This window comes from Triticum aestivum, chromosome 4A (genome assembly GCF_018294505.1).
Source record: "Triticum aestivum cultivar Chinese Spring chromosome 4A, IWGSC CS RefSeq v2.1, whole genome shotgun sequence".
NCBI lineage: Eukaryota > Viridiplantae > Streptophyta > Magnoliopsida > Poales > Poaceae > Triticum > Triticum aestivum.
This window is the reverse complement of record NC_057803.1, coordinates 457,374,932-457,399,570: the sequence shown is the minus strand read 5'-3', so window position 1 is coordinate 457,399,570 and position 24,639 is coordinate 457,374,932. Positions and strand designations below refer to the sequence as shown.

The window sequence follows — 24,639 nt, the reverse complement described above, 5'->3', positions numbered from 1 at the left end:
TTTGAGGTGGTTTCGTACCCTACCATAATCTCTTCGTTCGTTCTCCGCTATTAGTGACTTTGGAGTGACTCTTTGTTGCATGTTGAGGGATAGTTATGTGATCCAATTATGTTATTGTTGTTGAGGGAATTTGCACTAGCGAAAGTATGAACCCCAGGCCTTATTTCCTAGCATTGCAATACCGTTTACGCTCACTTTTACCATTAGTTACCTTGCTGTTTTTATAATTTCAGATTACAAAAACCTTTATCTACCATCCATATACCACTTGTATCACCATCTTTTCGCCGAACTAGTGCACCAATACAATTTACCATTGTATTGGGTGTGTTGGGGACACAAGAGACTCTTTGTTATTTGGTTGCAGGGTTGCTTGAGAGAGACCATCTTCATCCTACGCCTCCTACGGATTGATAAACCTTAGGTCATCCACTTGAGGGAAATTTGTTACTGTCCTACAAACCTCTGCACTTGGAGGCCCAACAACGTCTATAAGAAGAAGGTTGTGTAGTAGACATCAACCACGGACCCAGTGTTTCGTCTTTCAAATGCCGTCGATGCGGACCATAATATTAATCTGCTCCTGGACTACCTCCCAAGGTCCACGCCGACGTTGGAGCAGACATTGCCGCAATGGCGGAGCCCGAGGACACAAATCCACCACAAGGATGCTGCCGACGCCACAACATCCTCACTTGAACATACTAATTTCCAAATCCATCACCAACCATAGAGACGATTGCCCCGTCGTGGAAGAATCTAAAGCTTCTTTATTCAGCATCACCGTCGCCGCCGCCAAAGCCAAGTTGAATAACCCAAAATCCTAAGCTACCAGGGCCCTAACCTAAAGTTAAGACGACCGCACACGCGGGATTCGACGATCTCCCTCACCACTCACGACCAAGAGGTCGCCAACAGAGCGGAGCCGCCGGAAGGATCGGATCCCTGGCGGCGGCTAGGGTTTCCGTCTGCTCGCGTAGGAGGAAAGCGATCTCCCTCACCTTTTCTACTTTGTTTATCGGGTATAATATTATATACATTGATGTTTGTATAAACTTGATCAAGCATAATAATATATTTTTCAGTAAAATAACAATATCTACAAAACTTGTATACGTCACATTTTGATTTTTTAAATGAATTTTGAGAAAGTAAGTTAGTTTTCTTTTTATTTTTAGACCAAAGTTAGTTTTCTTTTTAAACTACCCAAACTCTGCTGCTCGAAGCCGCTAGGGTTTTACGGCGTCCTATCCCTCCGTCCCGGAGCCGCCGCCTTCTTCGGTCTCTCCTTCCAACCGTCCCTATTATCGTCCACCTCAAGTCCGGCCGAGCCGTCTTTCAGCCCGCCTCCAGTCACAGACCCCTCACTAACCAGCGATGGCCGGCGCCGTCGGCTTCCTCGCGGACGTGAACGACCACTGGCTTAAGCCACGTCTGCTCCGAGTGGTGGTTGGCGAGCGGATGCCGCAGCCGGGGAGCACCGTTCCGCCGGAGGAGGCGGTGCGCTCGCACGGCCTCCTCACCGAGGTCCTCCAGGACCCGTCGGACCAAAAGCTCGCCGAGGCGTGGCGCGCCACGGTCGACGCCTGGGTCGAGCGCGTCGGCGAGCTAGTGGAGAGCGGCTCAGTACGTTGCCGTATCCCCCCCCCCCCCCCCCCCCCCCCTGCTTTCACCGTACTTTGCTAATTTGGTACTGTAAAAAGAATATCTCCACCATAATGCTGAACTTGTATTGCACTTGTATATACTAAACCCAATGTGACAAGGTGTGCGGATTTGAGCTAGTTGTTGCTATACACCACTGAAACTTTAATTCTGTTATGTTTCCTCAGTGCTACTTGTCATTACTCTCTTTTAAAGTTATTTATGTACTACTCCCTCCACCCGAAAAAGGTTGTCCCTTAAATGGATGTATTTAGCACCAAATTAGTGCTAGATGCATCCATTTGAGGAACAAGCTTTTTCGGATGGAGGGAGTATGAATTATGCCATCTGGTGAGATAGTTTTATCTGGTATAAGTGTTATATTTTTGTTGTTCTGTGCTGCAGAAACATTCATGCTCGAACAATATACAACATATTCTAACAATAAAATCTAAACGTCTGTAACTGTTTTTCTGATAGCTTTAACAGTTGTTAAATCTTTGATGTAAAAGAAAATGTATCAGACATGCTTTACTAATATTGGCGTCCTCTGTTTATAAATCTTTAGCCATATAGTTGTTGGTTGGGAACTTGTTTACTTGGCGTGACTTTCCAAGAGTGCAGCAGTGAGCGCTTTGCTGAATCATACTCTGATTGGTTTGAGAAGATTCTGAGGAACTTGCAGGTACTGCACATTGTTTGCTTCAGTTTTATGTGGAATTTTATGTTCTCGTTTTGTTTTTGTTCTGAGCAATTGTGTGCCCCCACCCCCTGACCCGGACCCCTTGTTTCATCACTGTTCTAATGTCTTGAGAATCCCATTATTAACTTCATAAAAAATGTGTTTAAGTTTGTTTGAATTTGTTGAGCTAATTAAATTCCAAGCAGATTATAGACAGGAAGGTAGTGATATCTGGAAGTATAGAGATATTCCAGATGTGATCAACCTTTGCTGGAATCACACTTGACGTCATACTATTTGATTGACCTCCTTCATGGATAAGACAACTTCCATGAAATGTAGATATTTCAGATGTGATCAACCTTTGCTGGAATTACACTTGGCGTCATACTATTTGATTGACCTCCTTCATGGATAAGACAACTTCCATGAAATGAAATATTTAGGTATTTCAGATGTGATCAACCTTCGCTGGAGTTACGTTTGACGTCATACTAGTTGATTGACCTGCTTCATTGATAAGACAACTTCCATGAAATTAAATGTGATGTTGAGATTTTCTACACCTAGGAGAAAACAGATGAAGAAGTCTGTCCTCGGCACTGATCTCTGTGGGAGTGATATCCGTGTAAATTTAGTGTCCCTTGGGTTAACTTAAGTCTGTTTGGCTTGGCACCTTCTGGCTGCCTGTGTTTGTGGTTGTTCATAACTTTCTTTGTGGATATTGCTATTTTTCTTTATTTCTGGTTATATTGTGATTGTTTTGAGGTCACATCTAAACCGAAGAATGAAATGCCAGTCACCATTTTCTTTATATTTAAATTGTAGGTGTTCAATCTATTATAAAACTGCATTTGTTCACTAGATCACTTTTCTCTAAATTTATTATATATCTGATGCATGCTAAGCTACCACCGCAACCAATCAATCGGAAATTATATTATGTAACGCCATCCATTTGATGTAAATATGAACCTTTATTGGAAAATTATATCACAAATTGAACTTGCAGATGGCATTTGTTCTCATTATTTGACCTATTCTGTATATTTTACCCCCTACATCCCATAATATAAGAGCGTTTTTGACACCAGTGTAGTACTTCTGACAGGTGTGTAGTAGTACTAGTTATCTTTATGGCTTCACTGAGCTCATTGGCGTGGTTTTATACACTAGCAAGTTTGACTGATTGAGATTGAGCATGACCTATTTCAACAAACCACATCTAAAGAAAAACCCACCCTAGTAAAAGTTTTTATCGAAGATCTTAAATAATGCTCCCCAGGAGTTCATATAATCCATAGTCTTCACATCCCCAGAGAAAATTATCTTTCTAGTTTTCTCTTAATGAAACATTCTCATACAATTATTTATCTGATATATCTTTTTTTCCTCCTAGAAAGGACCACCTAGCTTGCAACTTGTTACTTTGGTCTCTTGTACTTCCATGTCTGATCTATTTGCGAGGTATGTCATGAAAGCTATGTCCTTTTACTTGCTCAAGCTGTCAAGCACATAGTTGGATTGTAGGTACTTCGTAGTATTGTGAATGTGATTATTTGAAACTAAAGCTCAACAATATGTCCATATCCATTGCCCTTTCTTTTGTGCGCTACTCTGTTTTGTTCAGTTGAAAGCAACATAACTTGTTCTCTGATTAGATTGGCGAAATATTTGAACTTAAAGAAAGAGGCATCATCCTTTGCTGGAAGAGTTGTTGAACCATTGCTGCTGCTTTTAAATGAAAATGGTCCAGTGGCGGTATGTTGTTTTCACCCACAGGCTTACTCTGTTTGATTTCAAGCATGCAAGAGTAAATATGTAATCTACTTCTGTCTGTATTTGCAGGATGAAGCGATTGATTTGCTAAGGACAGTTATTAAATTGTATCCCTCATCTGTAAATCGACACTACAATAAAGTATGTTTACATTTATGTTGTACTCCCTCTGTAAACTAATATAAGAGTGTTTAGATCACTAAAATAGTGTTCTAAGCGCTCTTATATTAGTTTACAGAGGGAGTAGTTCATTTCTTATCGTGAACACATATATTCTTCCTCCAGTTTACAGAAAACTTTAAGTTTTGGTTACGCGTTTAGCCAAAACTTATAAAACTTTGACTCTTATATCTCTTTAAAATACTCCTATTTATGTTAGCCACCTGAAATATTTCTACGTGTACCTTTGTCTCGAGAAGTACTTCTATAAATCTAAATTTTACTGGGATTTAGAAATATATTTTCATAGGAATTAGTGGTCAAAGCTATGTTTTGGTCTTTTGGAGACCATGTCCATATCCATATCCAAAAGCTTATTGTGAACTGGAGGGAGTAGTTTTCTGAGTCTAGAAGGGAGAAAAGTTAATCCTTGAGAATAGCTTCGAAGGAAAAGGTTTGGTTAGGTGTTTTAATAAATAAAATTTTGTAAAAGTTGGTTTCTGGGTGGATGTAGGATCATAGAGTTGAAAGTTTGGAATATCTATTTTTTGTTACTGAATTGGAACATCTTTATTGATGATCTACATGAGCTACTATCAATATGTCTAATTGTGATTTAAATGTAGGTGCGTGGCACACGAGAGTTCTTTATGTGACATGTTCCTTTTAGATTTATTTGTCATGTGTCACTTATTTATCATTTTTGTAAAAGTAGTTTCTAGTACATACCTCTGAAACTACAGCAAATGTACAACTCCCTACTATTTTACTGGCTGTTATATTATGTCATATTGTGCTTAATTTACACAATTCAGGTTGAATCCACCATTGCAGCAAAGATTATGAGTACAGAAGTCAATGTAAAATTATCAAAGGTGAGCACTGTATGCTTCATGCCTTATCTTCGAATTAATCTTTTTGGGATGCTGTGCAAAGTAACATTTGTGTGTTTTATTCTCCATTTTGATGTTCTTTCTTCTGTCGCTCATTGCCATGAAATTTCTCATTGTGTTGACCAACCTCTGTTTTTTCGCATCTTCCAATCCTTCAGAAATTTGCGAGAGTCTTAGCAATGCTACCTTCTGTCCGAGTATCTGAGGGCACTTGGTCATTGATGATTCAGAAAGTACTGATTGGTATAAACAATCTTCTGAACGATGCCTTTGTTGGGCTGGAAGAAGGTAATGTTTGTCATGAGCTATTTTTATTTTTGGTTGTACCATTTTAGATTGGCTTTGAACAACTTATCTTTGCAGAAAAGAAAGGGCGTGAGATTATGATGCTTCTAGTTCCACCTGGTAATGATCCTCCACCAGTGTTGGGAGATCAAGTAAAGTTGGGAGGCAATCTGCATGTGACAAAGAAATTTCGTGTCTTCACTGTTCCTACCATTTCAGCCCTTGCCCATTGCTGCTGCATGATGCTGACTAGTTATTACCCGGTTCAGGTTTGTCCAAAGCCTCATCTCTTGGTACATTATCATTACTTATTACCTAATGGCGCTGATAAGCTACCATTAAACATTACATTGCTCTAAACCATATTGTTTTACCTGTCATTGTCAAAAAAGGTCACCGTTCCTGTCCGTGCTTTGATAGCTCTGTCACGGAGAGTGCTCTTAGTTGATGGATCATTGCGCAACAAGTCGTTTCCTTCAACTACTTCCTTGCACCAAGAGCTTATTTGTTTTGAGCTTCCATCATTGCATTCATCTTTCTTGGATTTGCTCCATGCAACTATTAAAGGAATGCGAAGGTACCATGTGTATTGCCTCTTATCACTATTATCTAAGACACATCTCAATGTATGTTTTCCACAAGTTTTAAGCTTGCATCAAATACAGCAACATAGACACAAGTGTTTGATAATAATACTTGAATTTTAAGTAGCTTCGGAAACTGGATTTATTATAGAAGTCTAATATTATTCTGGATCTGAATCTGTACTGGAAAAGAAATATCTAAATTATCTACTTGTCATATTGCAGCCAACTTTTACCGCATGCTGCTAATATTGTACGGCTTGTAACTGATTACTGCAAAATTGCGAAGTTACCTACTACGAGGACAAAAGTTTACAGCATTGTTCAGCTGTTGCTGACCTCCATGGGTGTTGGTAGGTGATTCCTTTTGTTTGTTTGTTTGTATGCTCACAGTTGCATGATTTTATATTTTAAGACAAGTTTTTACAGCGAGTTGTTTTGTCATAATTATGTTTAATCATACCTCAGGGTTGAAATGAAATTGGATCTGCCTGTTTACAGAGTCAGCAACAATTTAACAATGATTCCGCTTATTTTAGAGTGGAGATAGAACACTAATTCTTGACTTTTTTTTCCTGTTGCCACTGCGGAGAAATAGTTTGAAATGCATCATCCTTCAAATACTTTATTTGTGGCATGTTCTGTTTGCACATGCGGGAAAACTATCATTGGTTTGAGGGATATAGTTTTTCTGTTCAGACAAACTTTTGTCAATGATGCTCTCTCAGAACTCAAATTTAACAACAGGCTAGATCTTTGAGGTATGACCATGCTGCATCCAGGGGCGTATGGTCTAAACATATTCCTCCATGTCTTCAAAACATGGAATCTATAACTTAACATTCACATTCCCTGCACTGGTCTGCCTGTTGTTTTTCTCTGTTGATTGACTGTCATACTTCGAGTTGCATCCATACAAATGTTTGGTACATAGCCTTGGTCGTCTTTTAGTCGATTGCGAGTCACGCCCATGGCTGAATAAATGATGTCTTTTGTTACCAGGAATGTCTCTCCATTTGTTAGAGGTAATAGTCAGCAATGCAGTTGGTGATCTGGATGATAATTGTGTAAAAGAAATGACTCTATTCAGCACAAATCCATCAAAAGGGACTAGTGAATCTTCGTCAAAAAGTTACTCCAAGAAGAGGAAGCAAGAACCACAAATACAAAATTCACATGCCTCGGGTTTGGAGAAAGCAGCAATCAGCCCAAAGAAAATGAAAACCTCTTCCATGCCAACTTCATCGAAGGGAATGACCCCTGAAACTCCAGGAGATGTTAGAATGTTCACACCACTCTGTGTTAAAATAGCTGCACTAGAAACCTTGGAAATTCTTCTAAATGTGGTATGCCTAAAATTTATCTTTTCTCACGTGCCTATTATTCGGATTTTTTTCTTATTACTTCTGTTGTTATACTTGTTAGTAGAAAGAGCATAGGTAAGTCTGATTTGGGACTCAATTTCTGGTCTGTTATGAATGTAGCTGGCTAGGCTTTACCCCTTGCTTATAGCTGAAAGGAACTACTCCCTCCGTCCCATAATATAAGAGCGTTTTTGACACGTTTTTGGCCATAATATAAGAGCATTTTTGGGATGGAGGGAGTACTACAGAACCACCTCATTGGCTTTCTTACAGCCTAAGACTTCTTGACTTGACACACTGACTTTTAGCCTAAGACAGACTTGACTCACTAGCTTATACTACCTAAGGAAAAGACTGGACTCATTGACTGACTGCAGCACCATCCCAAACGCGTAGCACGCAGTTCATGGAATTTCACCCGCCCTAGTCCTTAGAATGTCAGTGAATTGGTCTGTGGTGTTGATGTAGTTGGCTCTGACACTCCCATCCTCCAAGCAGTCCCTGATGAAATGGTACTGTAGATCGATATGTTTGCTGTCCACCATTAGCTTGACTGCCTCAGCTTCTCTCCCATGGAGTTCATCAAGCAGCCGAGCCAGCCAAAGTCCTCGTGTTGCAGCAGATGTGGCAGCCACATACTCTGCCTCACAGGAGGACAGAGCCACCACTCGCTGCTTGAGAGACTGCCAGCTCACCAAGCTGCTACTGAGGAAGAACATCATGCCACTTGTGCTCTTCCTGGTGTCAATGTTACCGGCGAGGTCACTATCAATATAGCCAATCAGCCGTGTCTTTCCAGTCTTCCACCTGTAGTGTAGACCGTAGTAGCTTGTGCCGGCGATATAGTGAAGGATGCGCTTCACTGCCATCATGTGCTCTTGTAGGTTGCTCCATGAAGCTACCCACAAAGTCGATGGCGAATGCCAGATCGGCCTTGTGCTTTTGTGGGCTGCCAACGATCCTTTGATACTCTGTGGCATCCACCTTTTTTGCCGTGCTCTCACGGCTCAGTTTCGGTTGCCCCTCCATCAGAGTGTGAGCTGGGTGGCAGCCTTCCATTCCTCCAAGCTGAATGCGCGATGCATAGTGTGCCTAACATAGTCTGATGCCATAGCCATCTTGCCGGACTTCGATTCCGAGATAGAATGACAGCAGTCCAAGGTCACTCATCTGGAATTTTGTTTCCATCTTGTCCTTGAAGCTCTCAACTCCGCCTATGTTGTCTCAACATAGCCGGTCCCAAGCCCGGGTAAAGGAGGAGGGTTGTGATAGGCTTGGCGAGCCAACGTAAAAACTCAGCCACTCTTACGGAGATGAAACCCAAAAAAAGATTTTTGTGGGGACCGGATTATCCTGGTCAAGCTGGTAGTTGAGGACTTGGTTCTCAATGTTATCAGAGCGTATGCCCCGCAAGTAGGCCACAATGAGAACACCAAGAGGGAGTTCTGGGAAGGCCTGGAAGACATGGTTAGGAGTGTACCGATTGGTGAGAAGCTCTTCATAGGAGGAGACCTCAATGGCCACGTGGGTACATCTAACACAGGTTTTGAAGGGGCGCACGGGGGCTTTGGCTATGGCATCAGGAATCAAGAAGGAGAAGATGTCTTAAGCTTTGGTCTAGCCTACAACATGATTGTAGCTAACACCCTCTTTAGAAAGAGAGAATCACATCTGGTGACTTTTAATAGTGGCCAACACTAGCCAGATTGATTTCACCCTCTCGAGAAGAGAAGACGTGCGTGCCTAGACTGTAAGGTGATACCTGGAGAGAGTGTTGTACCCCAGCATAAGCTGGTGGTTGCTGACTTCCGCTTTCGGATTCGTGTCCAGCGGGATAAGTGTGCCAAAGTCGCTAGAACGAAGTGGTGGAAGCTCAAGGGGGAGGTAGCTCAAGCGTTCAAGGAGAGGGTCATTAAGGAGGGCCCTTGGGAGGAAGGAGGGGATGCGGACAATGTGTGGACGAAGATGGCGACTTGCATTCGTAAGGTGGCCTCGGAGGAGTTTGGAGTGTCCAGGGGAAGGAGAAGCGAAGATAAGGATACCTGGTGGTGGAATGATGATGTCCAGAAGGCGATTAAAGAGAAGAAAGATTGCTTCAGACTCCTATACCTGGATAGGAGTGCAGACAACATAGAGAAGTACAAGATGGTGAAGGCCGCAAAGCGAGCTGTTGGTGAAGTAAGGGGTCTGGCATATGAGGACCTCTACCAACGGTTAGGCACGAAGGAAGGCGAAAGGGACATCTATAAGATGGCCAAGATCCGAGAGAGGAAGACGGGGGATATTGGCCAAGTCAAATGCATCAAGGACGGAGCAGGCCAACTCTTGGTGAAGGACGAGGAAATTAAGCATAGATGGCGGGAGTACTTTGACAAGCTGTTCAATGGGGAGAATGAGAGTTCTACCATTGAACTGGACGACTCCTTTGATGAGACCAGCATGTGTTTTGTGCGGCGAATCCAGGAGTCTGAGGTCAAGGAGGCTTTAAAAACGATGAAAGGAGGCAAGGCGATGGGCCCTGATTGTATCCCCATTGAGGTGTGGAAAGGTCTCGGGGACATAGCGATAGTATGGCTAACCAAGCTTTTCAACCTCATTTTTCGGGCAAACAAGATGCCAGAAGAATGGAGACGGAGTATATTAGTACCAATCTTCAAGAACAAGGGGGATGTTCAGAGTTGTACTAATTACCGTGGAATTAAGCTGATGAGCCATACAATGAAGCTATTGGAGAGAGTCATTGAGCATCGCTTAAGAAGAATGACAAGCGTGACCAAAAATCAGTTTGGTTTCATGCCTGGGAAGTCGACCATGGAAGCCATTTTCTTGGTACGACAACTTATGGAGAGATATAGGGAGCAAAAGGACTTGCATATGGTGTTCATTGACTTGGAGAACGCCTATGATAAGATACCGCAGAGTGTCATGTGGTGGGCCTTGGAGAAACACAAAGTCCCAGTAAATTACATTACCCTCATCAAGGACATGTACGATAATGTTGTGGCAAGTGTTCGAACAAGTGATGTCGACACCGATGACTTCCCGATTAAGATAGGACTGCATCAGGGGTCAACTTTGAGCCCTTATCTTTTTTGCATTGGTGATGGATGAGGTCACAAGGGATATACAAGGAGATATCCCATGGTGTATGCTCTTAGCGGATGATGTGGTGCTAGTTGACGATAGTCGGACGGGGGTAAATAGGAAGTTAGAGTTATGGAGACAAACCTTGGAATCGAAAGGGTTTAGGCTTAGTAGAACTAAAACCGAGTACATGATGTGCAGTTTCAGTACCACTAGGTGTGAGGAGGTTAGAGCATCTCCAGTCGTTTGCCCCCCCAGGACGCCGAAAAAACGCGTCCTGGGGGCGAGCCGACGAGATTTTCGGCGAGGAGGTTAGAGCATCTCCAGCCGTTCGCCCCCCAGGACGCCGAAAAAATGCGTCCTGGGGGCGAGCCGGCGAGATTTTCGGCGTGGGGGCGACTGCGTTCCCAGTCGTCACCCCCAGGTCGGCCCCAGGGCTAAACGAATTCGGCGTTTTTTTGGCATAAACTCTTCGAAATTCATCCAAACTCGGCGACATTCATTCAAATTTGTACAAAAAACAAATAAAAAAAACAAACACGGCCTAGCTACGCCGTCCTCGTCGCGCCTCGCCGCCGTCCAACTTCTACATGTCTAGGCGCTTGTAGAAGTCGGTGTAGTCTCCGCCGCCATCGTCGTCCTCGTCTTGCCACCCGCTGCCGTCCCTGCTGCAGCCCTGTCCAGGGTCGCCGACGCGGGATGGCCCGGCCTCCTCCTCGTCGCTGTCGAGGTAGAGGACGCCGTCCACCTTGCGGACGGGGCGGGGGTGGCGCGCCTTGAGTTCCTCGAGGGCGCGGCGCTGGCGAGCCACCTGCTCGCGGACGTAGTCCTCCCTCGCCCACCTCATGGCCGTCTCGTCGGCGGCGGCCATCGCGAGGTGCTCCGGCTTCACCGGGAGCAGGGGAGGCTCCGGCTCGGTTTTCGGCCGGACGCGGCGCATGCGATCGCTGCGGCCTTCCTCGGGGATGGTTAGGGCGCCGCTGCGGGTGCGGCGCCCTAGCGGGGACTCCCCCGCCGTGTCCTGTGGCTCGTGCTTGACGGCGAAGGCCGCCGGCGAGCCGCCCGAGGAGGAGGTTGTCGCGTCCGACAACCGCCGCGGCATCCACGAGCTGCCACGGCGGCGAGAGAAGGACGGGGGTGCGGGGGCGGGGTACTTGAGGCGCGGCGTGTTGCCGGCCTCGATGTAGTCGAGGACGTGCTCGAGGGTGCGGACGGGCACCCCCCACCACTTGCGCCGCCCTTCGGCGTTGTGGCGGCCCCGAGGCACGACGCCGTTGGTGGAGGCAATCAGGCCGTCGCGGCGGTGGTCGAAGTAGATCGTCCAGAACGCGTTGTTGTCGGGGGAGTATGCCGGCGCTCGCCGCTGCTCCTCGCCAGCGACGACCTAATGCGGGCGATCTCTGCCCGCCGGTCCGCCCCGGTGGGAGCGGGTGGCACCGGCACGCCGCCGGCGCTCAAACGCCACGCGCCCGGCACCCTCATGTCCGGGGGAGCTGGGTAGTCGGCCTCAAAAAGGAGGCGCGCCTCCCACTCGTGGAGGTGGCGGCGGCCGAAGCCGTTCTTCGCCGCGGAATCGCCTGGGTACCGCGCTGCCATTGCTCGTCGGCGGGGGAGTGGAGTGTGCAAGCGCGGGGGGGGGGGGGAGGGAAAAGAGGCGATGTGCTGCGGTGTGGCGTTCACCGGCGAGGCGGGCGGCTTTTATAGCCGGAGCTGGGGCGGCGGGAGGCGCATGCAAGCCAACGCGTGGCGGGCGGCCGTGGCGCTGGGCCACGCGACGCTTCACTACGCGACATCAATGGGCATGCTGACCGGCGCGCTGCATCGCGGCAGGCGCGTCATCAATGGAGGCGAAGGCGCGGCAGCGCGGCAGCTTTGGCATTGATTCCCGCGGGAAACGAGGCGATGTGGACGACGAAGCGGCGCGTCGCTGACAGGGCGGGCCCATCACAGTTCGCGCCAAAAATGGTCCGTCCGGCGCCCCCAGGCGACCCCAGCGCGCCGGGTTCGAGTTGGGTACGCTGGCGTCAATTTCGGCCCAATCCGGCGGAAAACGGGCTCCTAGGGGCGCGACTGGGCCATTTTTTCGGCGTCGGCGCCGAAAAAGTGGCCTGGGGGGTCTGTTGGGGGCGCGGCTGGAGATGCTCTTAGCCTTGATGGCCAGGTGGTACCTCAGAAGGACACCTTTCGGTACTTGGGGTCAATGCTGCAGGAGGATGGGGGTAATTGATGAAGATGTGAACCATCGAATCAAAGCCGGATGGATGAAGTGGCGCCAAGCTTCTGGCATTCTTTGTGACAAGAGAGTGCCACAAAAGCTAAAAGGCAAGTTCTACAAGACGGCGGTTCGACCCGCAATGTTGTATGGCGCTGAGTGTTGGCCGACTAAAAGGTGACATGTTCAACAGTTAGGTGTGGCGGAGATGCGTATGTTGAGATGGATGTGTGGCCACACGAGGAAGGATCGAGTCTGGAATGATGATATACGAGATAGAGTTGGGGTAGCACCAATTGAAGAGAAGCTTGTTCAACATCGTCTGAGATGGTTTGGGCATATTCAGCGCAGGCCTCAGAAGCTTCAGTGCATAGTGGACGGCTAAAGCGTGCGGAGAATGTCAAGAGAGGGCGGGGTAGACCGAATTTGACATGGGAGGAGTCCGTTAAGAGAGACCTGAAGTATTGGAGTATCACCAAAGAGCTAGCTATGGACAGGGGTGCGTGGAAGCTTGCTATCCATGTGCTAGAGCCATGAGTTGGTTGCGAGATCTTATGGGTTTCACCTCTAGCCTACCCCAACTTGTTTGGGACTAAAGGCTTTGTTGTTGTTGTTGTTGCTCGTCCTTGAAGCTCTCCACTGCTCCCTTGGATGAACCAGTGATGATTGTTAAGCTTCATGCACTAGCCAACGCAACCAAAAGTTCGAACTGATGGAAAGGGCTAGGCAATCCACATATACACTTCAACACCCCCTCTCACGTGTGACGCAGAAAGTCAACACGTGAACAGACTCAGAGGTATGGCTCAAGAGGCCTATAAGTGGACAAAAGGGGGCAGCAGTAATTTTTGAATAAATTGCCAAAGCTAGGACTTGAACTCAAGACCTTAGACTTTGATACCATGTTAAGCTTCATGCACTAGCCAACGCAACCAAAAGTTCGAACTAATGGAAAGGGCTAGGCAATCCACATATACACTTCAACAATGATCAAACCATCCACATAGACTCCAATGGGCACGATTTCGTCACCGGTGACGCTCCGGTGGATCGCGTGCTTGTGCCCACTATTTTTGAAGCCAATTTCCTTGAGCGTGCAGTAAAGCTTCGCGTTCCATGCTCGTGGCGCCTGCCTAAGGCCATAGAGGGCCTTGCGCAGCCGCATGACTTTTCCTTTTTCTCCGGTGATGATGAACTGAGCGGCTGCTTCACATAGACCTCCTTCAGTTCTCCATTATGGAAGGCTGATTTTACGTCCATGTGGTGGACGGGTCACCCCTCCTGGGCACATGGACGGGTCACCCCTCCTGGGCAGCCAAAGCAAGCAGCAGACGGATGGATTCCATGCGAGCCACAGGCTCAAAGACTTCATCAAAGTCAATGCCGGCTTGCTGCACGAAGCCGCGTGCAACCAGCTGTGCTTTGTGCTTGATCACCTTACCAGTTACATTTTTCTTCAATTTGTAGACCCATTTGAGGCCTACTGGTCGATGCCCATGTGGTAGATCGACGAGCTCCCATGTCCTGTTCTGCTCCACTGCATCCATTTCCTTGCGCATGGCTGCTTGTCATGCCTTGTCTCTCTCAACTTCTGCAAATTAGCACGGCTCCCCCGTGCTCGACGAGTGCAGCTTGGCATCGAGGTTGCGTGGCGCAAGTCCAGGCAGTGGTTCTCTAATCAGATTCTAGACCATGCGATAGCGAACTGGTGTGTCGCGGTGAGCAGCATCGAGTCGATCATCATGTGCTGGTGTTGTGACAAATTCTGGAGTTGCTGGAGCTGATACAGGGATGGTGGTGTGGCAGGTGAAGTACCCCGAGTCACATGTCCTGTTGACACAGGCTCAGCTCGCCCTGAGCTGGACGCGTAGCTGGGCGCCTTCGCTGCGTGAAGGTAGATGTACTGGATATCGAAGTTGCTGCCTGAGCGTGCGCTGTCGTCCGCTCCCCAATATCAGCCACGTTCTTCATCAAAGATGACATAGTGGGCAATGCAGATGCGTCTTGTCACAGGGTCCAGCAGCTGGTACGCCTCACACTTTCCTAGCCGATGAACACAGCGGGAGAGCTGCGGTCTTTTGAGCTTACTCAGGTTACCCTGTTAACATACGCCAAGCACCCAAAGGTGCGAAGGTTGTGGACAGCCGGCTTGTGGTCTTGCCACGCCTCGCAAGGTGTCTTTTCCAGCAAGGGATTTAGTGGGAGCACGGTTGAGCAGGAAGACAGCAGTGCTCACAGCCTCCCCCGAATATTCAGTTGGCGTGCTCCTCTGTTTCAGCAGAGCATGCACCATTGCCACCACCGTTTAGTTTCGCCACTTGACGATGCCATTTTGCTGCGGGGCGTAAGGTGCAGAGAAGTGGTGCTCGATGCCTTCATCAGCAGTAAGCGGCAAACCTGGTCGAGATAAACTCGCCGCCGTTGTCCGTGTGGAACACGCCCAGTTTGCATCCGCATTGAACTTCTGTTGCTGCCTGAATTCTTTTGATGACATCAGGTGTGCTGCTCTTGCCAGCCAGGAGCATCACCCACATGTAGCGAGTGGCGTCGTCCACAAGCAGCAAGAAGTAGCGCTGTCCTCCAGGTGTCGCCGGTGAAACAGGACCACAGAGGTTGCCTTGAACGAGCTCAAGTAGCTGCTGCGCGCGGTACCTTGCTTGCCGATGAATTGTGCCACGTGACGTTGCTTGGTGATGATACATGTCACAGAGCTGCTCCATGTGATCCGGCCGTGGCAGCCAGCGTGTCATGGCGAGGCATCACATCTTCTCCAATGCGTCGAAATTGAGATGCCCATACCTCATGCCACCGCAAGCCATGTCGTCGTGGCGGGCAGAGAGACATATTGGCCGGATCACCTGAAGATGTAGGAGGTAAAGGCGATTCCGGCCACGTCTAACCCGAATAAGGAGTCAACCTTGCTGATCCCAGATTCGAAGCACACGTCTTCTGATCAGCCCACATGCATTCTCATCTAGCTGACAAATGCTGATGATCGAGTTCTTAAGCCGTGGGATGTAGTGGACACCGCTGAGGGCCTTGTGTTCGCTGTTCTTGCCAGTGAATATGATTGTGCCCATGCCGCAGATTTTGACGATGGAGCCATCACTAAATTGGACTGTGCCGATGATCCTGTGGTCGAGCTCGGCGAAGGCATTGTCGCTGTTCTTGCCAGTGAATATGATTGTGCCCATGCCACAGATTTTGACGATGGAGCCATCACTAAATTGGACTGTGCTGATGATCGTGTGGTCGAGCTCGGCGAAGGCATTGCCGTGGCGTGTCATATGATTGGTGGCACCGGTATCGAGATGCCATCCTTCGACCTGCTTATCATTGTCGCGCAGAGTGTGGTTGCTGAAGCAATTCCTTTTTTTCATCATATATATAGAGTTGCGGAATAAATTGAAATTTATATAGTTTTATTCATATATATCAGTAAAATATAGGGTTTAGAAGTAATTTTCTTGATTGCTCCCAGCCGCTCATCATTGTCACGTAGAGTGGTTGCTGAAGCAATTCCTTTTTTTTAATCATATATATATAGTTGGGTGATAACTTGAAATTTATATAATTTGATTCAGATGACATTAAAATAGAGGGTTTAGAGGTAATTTTCTTGATTGCCATGCTGAAGATGTAGAGTCCCTTTGGAATGGGGATAGCTTTTATCATGAAATAATGACACTATGCACTACAATATCATTTAGAGTCATTTGCAATGTTATCTAATTGTCACAATGGTGCTTGGGTCTCAATTGTCTGTGGTTACATTGTCTGATGTATAATTGCAACAATCAGATGTAATATACATTTTATTGCCTTTATCAGGGGGGTTCATTGAGGACAGATCACTGGAGGGCAAAAGTGGACTTGCTCCTAATTAACATAGCTACAAGTGCTTGTGACTCAGGAGCAGGGTATGAGCCATCAACAACCAAAGTCGGGGAGACAAGCATATCAGACTTTCGACTTGCTTCATATAAGGCATTGCTGGCATCTTTTCTTTCATCTCCTCATGCCCGGCCACTTTATTTAGCCCAAGGAACTGAACTCTTCAGAAAAGGTAAAATCTCATGTCTATCATTTACTCCCTCCGTCCCATAATATAGGACGTTTTTGCAAGCTAATCCTATATTAGACTAGCCACAATGGGTAGTAACATAGACTAGTAACATGCATATGTTACTAGTCTATGTTACTAGTTACTACCTCTACAGTGGGGAGTAACATATGTGTAGTAACATGCGACACTTTATTTATTAAGCTATAGACTCATCTTGCCTTAATATGTGTGATGTTACTCATACTACTAGTAACTAGCTATGTTACCACTTTGCTCTCTCTCTTCATTTATTGCTTGCCACATCATCTATTTTATCTAGATATGTGTGATGTTACTACCTATGTTACTCCCATTGTGGGTAGTCTTATGGGATGGAGGGAGTACTTGTCTACAGATGGAGTAATTAATTTTGTGTCTCGTAATTAATAGATGGTTAACTGAAAGGAAAAAGGGAGAGTTCTGCTTGAACTATCTCTGGATATATACAACAAAAGCAGGCCTTGTACTATTAGCTCTATGACATGGTGCAATCTGCAGCTAGATCAAAAGATAAAATATACTTGGTACATTCATACACATGATTCATGCCTGTCCACGTGAGCGCATGAGCTTGATTTGCCTTTGTGGCCTGTCGATTTGGTATATGGAAGGAGTTAGCAGTTGGCTAGGGTGGCTCCATATTTTCATGAAAGTAATAGTGTTGGCTAGGGGGGTTCCAGATATATCCTTTAAAGTAACAACTATCATCTCTTGTTTATTACAGGGAAGCTAGAGATAGGCACTACGCTCGCAGAGTTTTGTTCACATGCTTTGCTGGCTTTGGATGTTCTTACGCACCCTCGAGCCCTTTCTCTAGAAAAGGCAGGTCCTTTAGTCCCTGGACTCAACCGCAGTGAACCAGAAAAGGCAATTTTTGGTGCTGGCACATTTAACTTTTCACCATCCGAAGGGCAGCGCCAGGTTATTGCGGATGAAGATACTTATGATGATTGGTTGCCATCCATCAAGGATAATGAACCGACAGAAAAGTCCACTCTTGTAAAAGAAGTTCCGCAAATTGGTTCACATACAATTGCTGAGGCAGTAGAAGATGTTCCTGCATGCAACAGGAGTGATGCCATTATGGTGGTTGCGACCACAGAAAAAACCTCCCAGCCAATGACAGTGGATAATCCTTCTAGCTCCAATGCTGTTTCAAATCCAATCTACTCAAGGCCACCTGAAACACAGAAAGCCACAGCTACCCCCTTTCGAGAGGAAAAGCGTGCTGATCATGTTGATTCTCTTCTTCAGAATAAAAGCTCAGCTGCGGTCAACCTACCATTCCGCAATCTGGCAACCTCAGGTGATAAACCATCTGACCCAGGTGTTGCTGCTCCGAGCAGCTATAAAGATGTCTCTTCAACCCGCTTCATTCAGCCCATCAAGGCAGACTTGTCTGATACAGAGTCAGGAGACTCTATGCCAGAGATACAAGACGGCGACCCGGATTCTGACTATTGAGCTTCCTTCAATCAAGGATAAACATATACCCTTGCCTTTTTTCGTCCATCTTTATCAGCATATCCCTTGGGGTCAGAGCCATTTTTGCTATATATATGGCTCTGTTTATCTAAGAATGACCATCGGCTTAACGTTCGTGTATTCTGTTGCTTTCTGTACCTATGACACTTGCATGGTTTGCCAGCGCCTTTGTGCCCAGTGCAAGGAAGATGTGGCAGCTCTGTAGAAAAATTATACGAGGATTAGTTATTTCTTTTTTTGAGGACTTGAAGAAGAGGGACAAGTTGACAAACGTTAACCATGAATTCCAAGCCAAAAATCACCAGCTGTTCAAGCAGAACAATAATATAAAACGCCAATGGTTAACTGTATAACACTTGCTGAGTTGGGTAGAACTAATTAAGCTAGACTCCATTCACGAAAGCATGAGTACAAGCACTTGTTTTTGACATCAGATCTTGTTGTAAGGTAACCATTGTTAATTAACTTCAGATCATCATAGAAGCAACAAAAAGAAACATGGTATCAAAAGGAAAAAAAATATATGAGACCAGGTCTCACGGTTAGCAGGTGAGACCCGTCCTTCTCATAGAATTATTTTCCGTATCAAAAGGTATTCTGCGCTGCCAAGTTCTGTATCCTTGACGGCAGCATGAAAGGAACGCCATCCAGTTTATATCGCCATAGACGAGGGCAAATTTGTTGGGCCAATTGATCGTTTGCCGCCTTTGCTCTGCCTCGGTCAAAATGACCCATCTTATATTGCAATTGATTGTATGAGAATGGACGATCTGCACACGGGCATCTGTATCTGCTTTTCAAAAATGTACTTTTTACATGTTTTGTAATGTTTAAAAATTCATGTTGGCAAAGGTATGTTCACGGTACAAAGTTTTGTGTAAAAAAGTATTTTTGTTTTGTTTCAGTAAAAAGATAAATTTCACTGCTTTTAAATAGTATTTCACGGCACAAAAATTTGTCTATTTTGCACGGGCTAAAAAAAGTTATTTTTCTATGAAACTTTCTACACACACATAGAATATGGAGATGTTCGCGCGCACCTTTTTTCAGAATTTTTTGACATTGCAAAATATGTTTTCCAAAATGGGTTCATATGAATCTGGATTCATCCATGCACTTCTCTTTGATTGTATACCCCATTTTTGATATGTCGCTTGTAAGATGCCCCATATTAAAAATAACCAGCTCTCTTTAGTTAACTACAACAATTGCAGATAGGAGAAGACGTCACTGCCTCGACCAAGATCTCCAAAATTACAGAAAAATTAGAGCTATTCTCTTTGGTTATCATGTGCTATTCCTTTTGCTTCGTGATACACTTTACAAAACTCGAGGTGAGATATATCCTTATCTTCTTGAGTCATACACATGCTCACTATATCGATCTCGTTATCGGTTTTGTTCTTCTTTCTCGTTGACATATTTCAGCATCCCTGTGACATAGTTACCTGTGTATGGCCAGACGATGGTGGATGTCTTCACACTAAGAGGGTCTTAAGAATATCTTTCCGTCATCGGAAGAGCAAATTCCATTCTCGAGCTATCTAGTCCTTTTCAAACTTTTTGATGAACCCGTAAGTTGTCGTTATAATCACCGTGTTACAGATGGCGTTTGAGCAACCTCAAAGTTCATCATATGGTAAAAAGTGACTACGATACTCTCATGATCTAGAAAACTAAGTCACATATTAACACTCCATCTTATACCTCTTCTTCTCTTGCAATTTCAGTGTCAGGATCCGAAACTACTTGCAGATTGATTGGTCTAGTGGCGATGATATTCAACAATGCATTATCATGGCCAGGAGGAGGTTTACACACCCTTTCTTCGTTGAAGTGATATTCACAGCAACATGGAATATATGAATCCTTAGAAATGGGAGGACCTTTAGGGGTGAAAGGGTCACTTTTGGTGTCTGGAGATGTAAATTTGTACATGATTTTTCCTTGCTAGCACATAGGGTTAATGCTTCTATTAGACCCAAGCTCTTAGCCTGGCTAGCTGGCGTCCCTTGATGCATGAAATAGGTAGGTAGTTTTGTTTCCTTCTTTCCTGTCTTTAGTAGCTAACTTGTACAGTTGAACTTGGTTTCTTGGTTGCTAATAAAAGACCGAGGGGCTTTGCCCTATAGTAGTTGGTAAAAAAACACTCAGTGTTATAACAATTGACTTTTGATGGTATTATCTTAAAGTATAATAATTAAGTTTGGGTCAATTCAATATGATCATTTTTCTAACATCATGCTTTCAATGTTGTTTATCATTCCACACGTGCATATGAGTTTTCGATTGAACCACATATTACAGGATCATAACAGTTATAGCACAGAATATAAACTCATAATTATGAACATGGAAATATAATAATACAATAGTATTGTCTCTAGGGCATATTTCGAACACATGGTGCATTTGGAATAAGATGCATGCATGACCACTAATTCCCTATCTCTTATTTCTATGAATTAAATGTGGCGTGAGAGTCAAAGCACTTTAACTCAATTGGACTCAAAGTGAGCTTAATATAGTGGAAATCCAAAAAATTTAGATGAACCCTTTAAACCAGAAAGGAGGGAGGTTTTGTTACATATAAATTTTATTTTATTAGTTAAATTGGTGGCCACTCGAAGCTGATACAGTTTGAATGAGGGTAAAAAGGCAAGGAGAAGCAGTTCCCGATATGTAGAACGGCCAATGATGCATCCTCCTTCGCATGCTAAGGGAAGTAATAATGGTAGAAGCAATATGCAACCAGTCGATGCCGCTTAGTATACTACTACTAGTATGGACCGAGGAGTAGATGGCCAACGCACACGTGAATGCAACGCAGTCTGTGCTTCTCATATAAAGGCTCCCCACCAGTCCAATCCTTATACGAAATCGTATGCACCTACACACCTAGACCAAGGGCAAAAGTGACCACTCCAATCGCAAGATCAAGTGACAAGATGCTAGACCTATGGAGGCGATGAGCGTGAGCGTCAGCCAGCTGTGCCGGATGGTCCACAATGCCGGCCTGCGGCCCAGCACCAAGAAACATCTCCAGGTGGTGCTTGCAGCCGCCAAGGCGAGAGGCCTCTTGGATGACATCTTCATACCCTTGTTTGAGAAGGCCCTCGTCGGCTTCTTCGACAAGTTCACCGTCATTAAGAAGCTCGCAGACGACCTTGACGCACGCCTCCAGCCCACGCGCCCAGGCTCTATGATGCCCGCCACCCTGCTACTTGTGATAGGCATTGGGATTCCTCGAAGAGGAAGGGTGATGTATTATAGTAACAAATAGTATTTCCCTTAGTTAAGAACCTGTTGGGGAACGCAGTATTTCAAAAAAATTCCTATGATCACGCAAGATCTATCTAGGAGATGCATAGCAACGAGAGGGGAGAGTGTGTCCACGTACCCTCGTAGACCGAAAGCGGAAGTGTTTAGTAACGCAGTTGATGTAGTCAAACGTCTTCGCGATCCAACCGATCCTAGCACCGAACATAAAGACACCTCCGTGTTCAGCATACGTTCAGCATGATGACATCCCTCGAGATCTTGATCTAGTTAAAGACGAGGGAGAGTTTCGTCAGCACGACGGCGTGTTGACAGTGATGATGAAGTTACCGGTGCAGGGCTTCGCCTAAGCACTACGACAATATGACCGAGGTGTGTAACTGTGGAGGGGGGCACCGCACACGGCTAAGAGAAGACTTGGTGTGTCTTTGGGGTGCCCCTCCCACATATATAAAGGAGGGGGGAAGAGGAGGCCGAGCGCACCAAAGGGGGGACTCCTACTTGGACTCCCGGTCCAAGTAGGATTCGAACCCCCTTTCCTATTCCAACTAGGAGAAGGAGGGAAGGAGAAAGAGGGGAGAAGGAAAGAGGGGGGGGGGGCGCCGCCCCCTCCTAGTCCAATTTGGACCAGCCAGGGGGGCGGCGGCCACCCCTTGATACGTCTCCAACGTATCTGTAATTTTTGATTGTTCCATGCTATTATATTATCTGTTTTGAATGTTTAATGGGCTTTATTATACACTTTTATATTATTTTTGGGACTAACCTACTAACCAAAGACCCAGTGCAAATTGCTGTTTTTTTGCCTATTTCAGTGTTTCGTAGAAAAGAAATATCAAATAGAATGAAACCTTCGAGAGTGATTTTTGGAACAAGCGCAATCCAGGAGACTTGGAGTGGATGTCAAGGAAGCATCGAGGAGGCCACGAGGCAGGGAGGCGCACCCAGGGGGGCAGGCACACCCCCCACGCTCATGGGCCCCTCGTGGCTCCCCTGACCGACTTCTTTCGCCTATATATATTCTCATATACCCCGAAAACATCCGAGAGCACCACGAAACCCTATTTCCACCGCCACAACCTTCTGTACCCAAGAGATCCCATCTTGGGGCCTTTTCCGAAGCTCCGCCGGAGGGGGAATCGATCACGGAGGGCATCTACATCAACACCATAGCCTCTCCAATGATGTGTGAGTAGTTTACCACAGACCTTTGAGTCCATAGTTATTAGCTAGATGGCTTCTTCTCTCTCTTTGGATCTCAATACAAAGTTCTCCTCGATCTTCTTGGAGATCTATTCGATATAATTCTTTTTGCGATGTGTTTGTCGAGATCCGATGAATTGTGGGTTTATGATCAAGATTATCTATGAACAATATTTGATTCTCCTCTGAATTCTTTTACGTATGATTTGTTATCTTTGCAAGTCTCTTCAAATTATCAGTTTTGTTTGGCCTACTAGATTGATCTTTCTTGCAATGGGAGAAGTGCTTAGCTTTGGGTTCAATCTTGTGGTGTCCTTTCCCAGTGACAGTAGGGGCAGCAAGGCACGTATTATATTGTTACCATTGAGGATAAAAATATGGGGTTTATATCATATTGCTTGAGTTTCTCCCTCTACATCCTGTCATCTTGCCTAATGCGTTACTCTGTTCTTATGAACTTAATACTCTAGATGCATGCTGGATAGCGGTCGATGTGTGGAGTAATAGTAGTAGATGCAGAATCGTTTTGGTCTACTTGTCGCGGTCGTGATGCCTATATACATGATCATGCCTAGATATTCTCATAATTATGCACTTTTCTATCAATTGCTCGAGAGTAATTTGTTTACCCACCATAATACTTATGCTATCTTGAGAGAAGCCACTAGTAAAACCTATGGCCCCCGGGTCTATTTTCCATCATATAAGTTTCCAATCTACTTTACCTTGCAATCTTTACTTTCAATCTATATCATAAAAATACCAAAAATATTTATCTTAATATCATAAAAATACCAAAAATATTTATCTTATTATCTCTATCAGATCTCACTTTTGCAAGTGGCCATGAAGGGATTGACAACCCCTTTATCGCATTGGTTGCAAGGTTCTTATTTGTTTGTGTAGGTGCGAGGCGACTTGCGTGTAGTCTCCTACTAGATTGTACCTTGGTTCTCAAAAACTGAGGAAAATACTTACGCTACTTTGTTGCATCACCCTTTCCTCTTCAAGGGGAAACCAACGCAGTGCTCAAGAGGTAGAACCCCTTGAGGCCCTTCTCTCCTTTCCACTAAAGCCCATTAAGGCCCACTACTTCCTCGCGGGGTGGGGGGTGGGTGGGGGTGGGGGGGGGGAGGGTTCCGGTAACCTCCCGGTACTCCAAAAAATACCCGAAACACTTCGGAACCATTCCAGTGTCCGAATATGACCTTCCAATATATCAATCTTTACCTCTCGACCATTTCTAGACTCCTTGTCATGTCCGTGATCTCATCCGGGACTCCGAACAAACTTCGGTCATCAAATCACATAACTCATAATACAAATCATCATCGAATGTTAAGCATGCGGACCCTACGGGTTCGAGAACTATGTAGACATGACCGAGACACATCTCCGGTCAATAACCAATAGCGGAACCTGGATGCTCATATTGGCTCCTACATATTCTTCGAAGATCTTTATCGGTCAAACCGCATAACAACATACGTTGTTCCCTTTGTCATCGGTATGTTACTTGCCCAATATTCGATCGTCGGTATCATCATACCTAGTTCAATCTCGTCACCGGCAAGTCTCTTTACTCGTTCCGCAATGCATCATCCCATAACTAAATCATTAGTCACATTGCTTGCAAGGCTCATTGTAACATCCCAAATTTATAATTTGGAATGTTATACACTAGATCATCATTGCATATCATATTTTATTGCATTTTGGTTGATCCAGAAATTTCACGCAACTCAAGGACCCTTGGAGAGAGTTGGGGATTTCGTTATTTTCATATTTGAGTTTTCTCAAATTTTGAAAATAGGATCATTTGATTTTATTTATTTTATCTTCAATTATTTCTATCACAAAAATATGAGAGAGGGAATAAAA

General features: G+C 45.4%; 1 protein-coding gene across 2 annotated transcripts; it reads left to right on the top strand.

Annotated features, from left to right (window-relative positions):
• Positions 1 to 1,227: 1,227 nt before the first annotated feature.
• LOC123086339 (proline-, glutamic acid- and leucine-rich protein 1) lies at positions 1,228 to 18,514 on the top strand. Of its 2 annotated transcripts, none has more exons than XM_044508092.1 (13): positions 1,228 to 1,626; positions 2,213 to 2,329; positions 3,726 to 3,793; positions 3,988 to 4,087; positions 4,175 to 4,246; positions 5,080 to 5,139; positions 5,316 to 5,445; positions 5,521 to 5,711; positions 5,835 to 6,019; positions 6,252 to 6,379; positions 7,029 to 7,372; positions 16,518 to 16,752; positions 17,516 to 18,514. In XM_044508092.1, the coding sequence occupies exons 1-13, from the start codon at positions 1,378 to 1,380 to the stop codon at positions 18,253 to 18,255; spliced, it is 2,619 nt and encodes an 872-aa protein (XP_044364027.1). In that variant the 5' UTR covers positions 1,228 to 1,377; the 3' UTR covers positions 18,256 to 18,514. The 2 variants fall into 2 exon arrangements, with proteins under 2 accessions (XP_044364027.1, XP_044364029.1); XM_044508094.1 differs by having other exon boundaries at positions 1,495 to 1,626; positions 3,730 to 3,793.
• Positions 18,515 to 24,639: the final 6,125 nt, after the last annotated feature.

What these genes read in the sequence shown, in the direction of transcription:
- LOC123086339 (XM_044508092.1), top strand. Translation starts at nt 1,378, where the DNA reads ATGGCCGGCGCCGTCGGCTTCCTCGCGGACGTGAACGACCACTGGCTT. An exon ending in ATGTCTGATCTATTTGCGAG is followed by an intron (nt 3,794 to 3,987) that starts GTATGTCATGAA and finishes TTCTCTGATTAG; the next exon opens with ATTGGCGAAATATTTGAACT. An exon ending in ACTATTAAAGGAATGCGAAG is followed by an intron (nt 6,020 to 6,251) that starts GTACCATGTGTA and finishes GTCATATTGCAG; the next exon opens with CCAACTTTTACCGCATGCTG.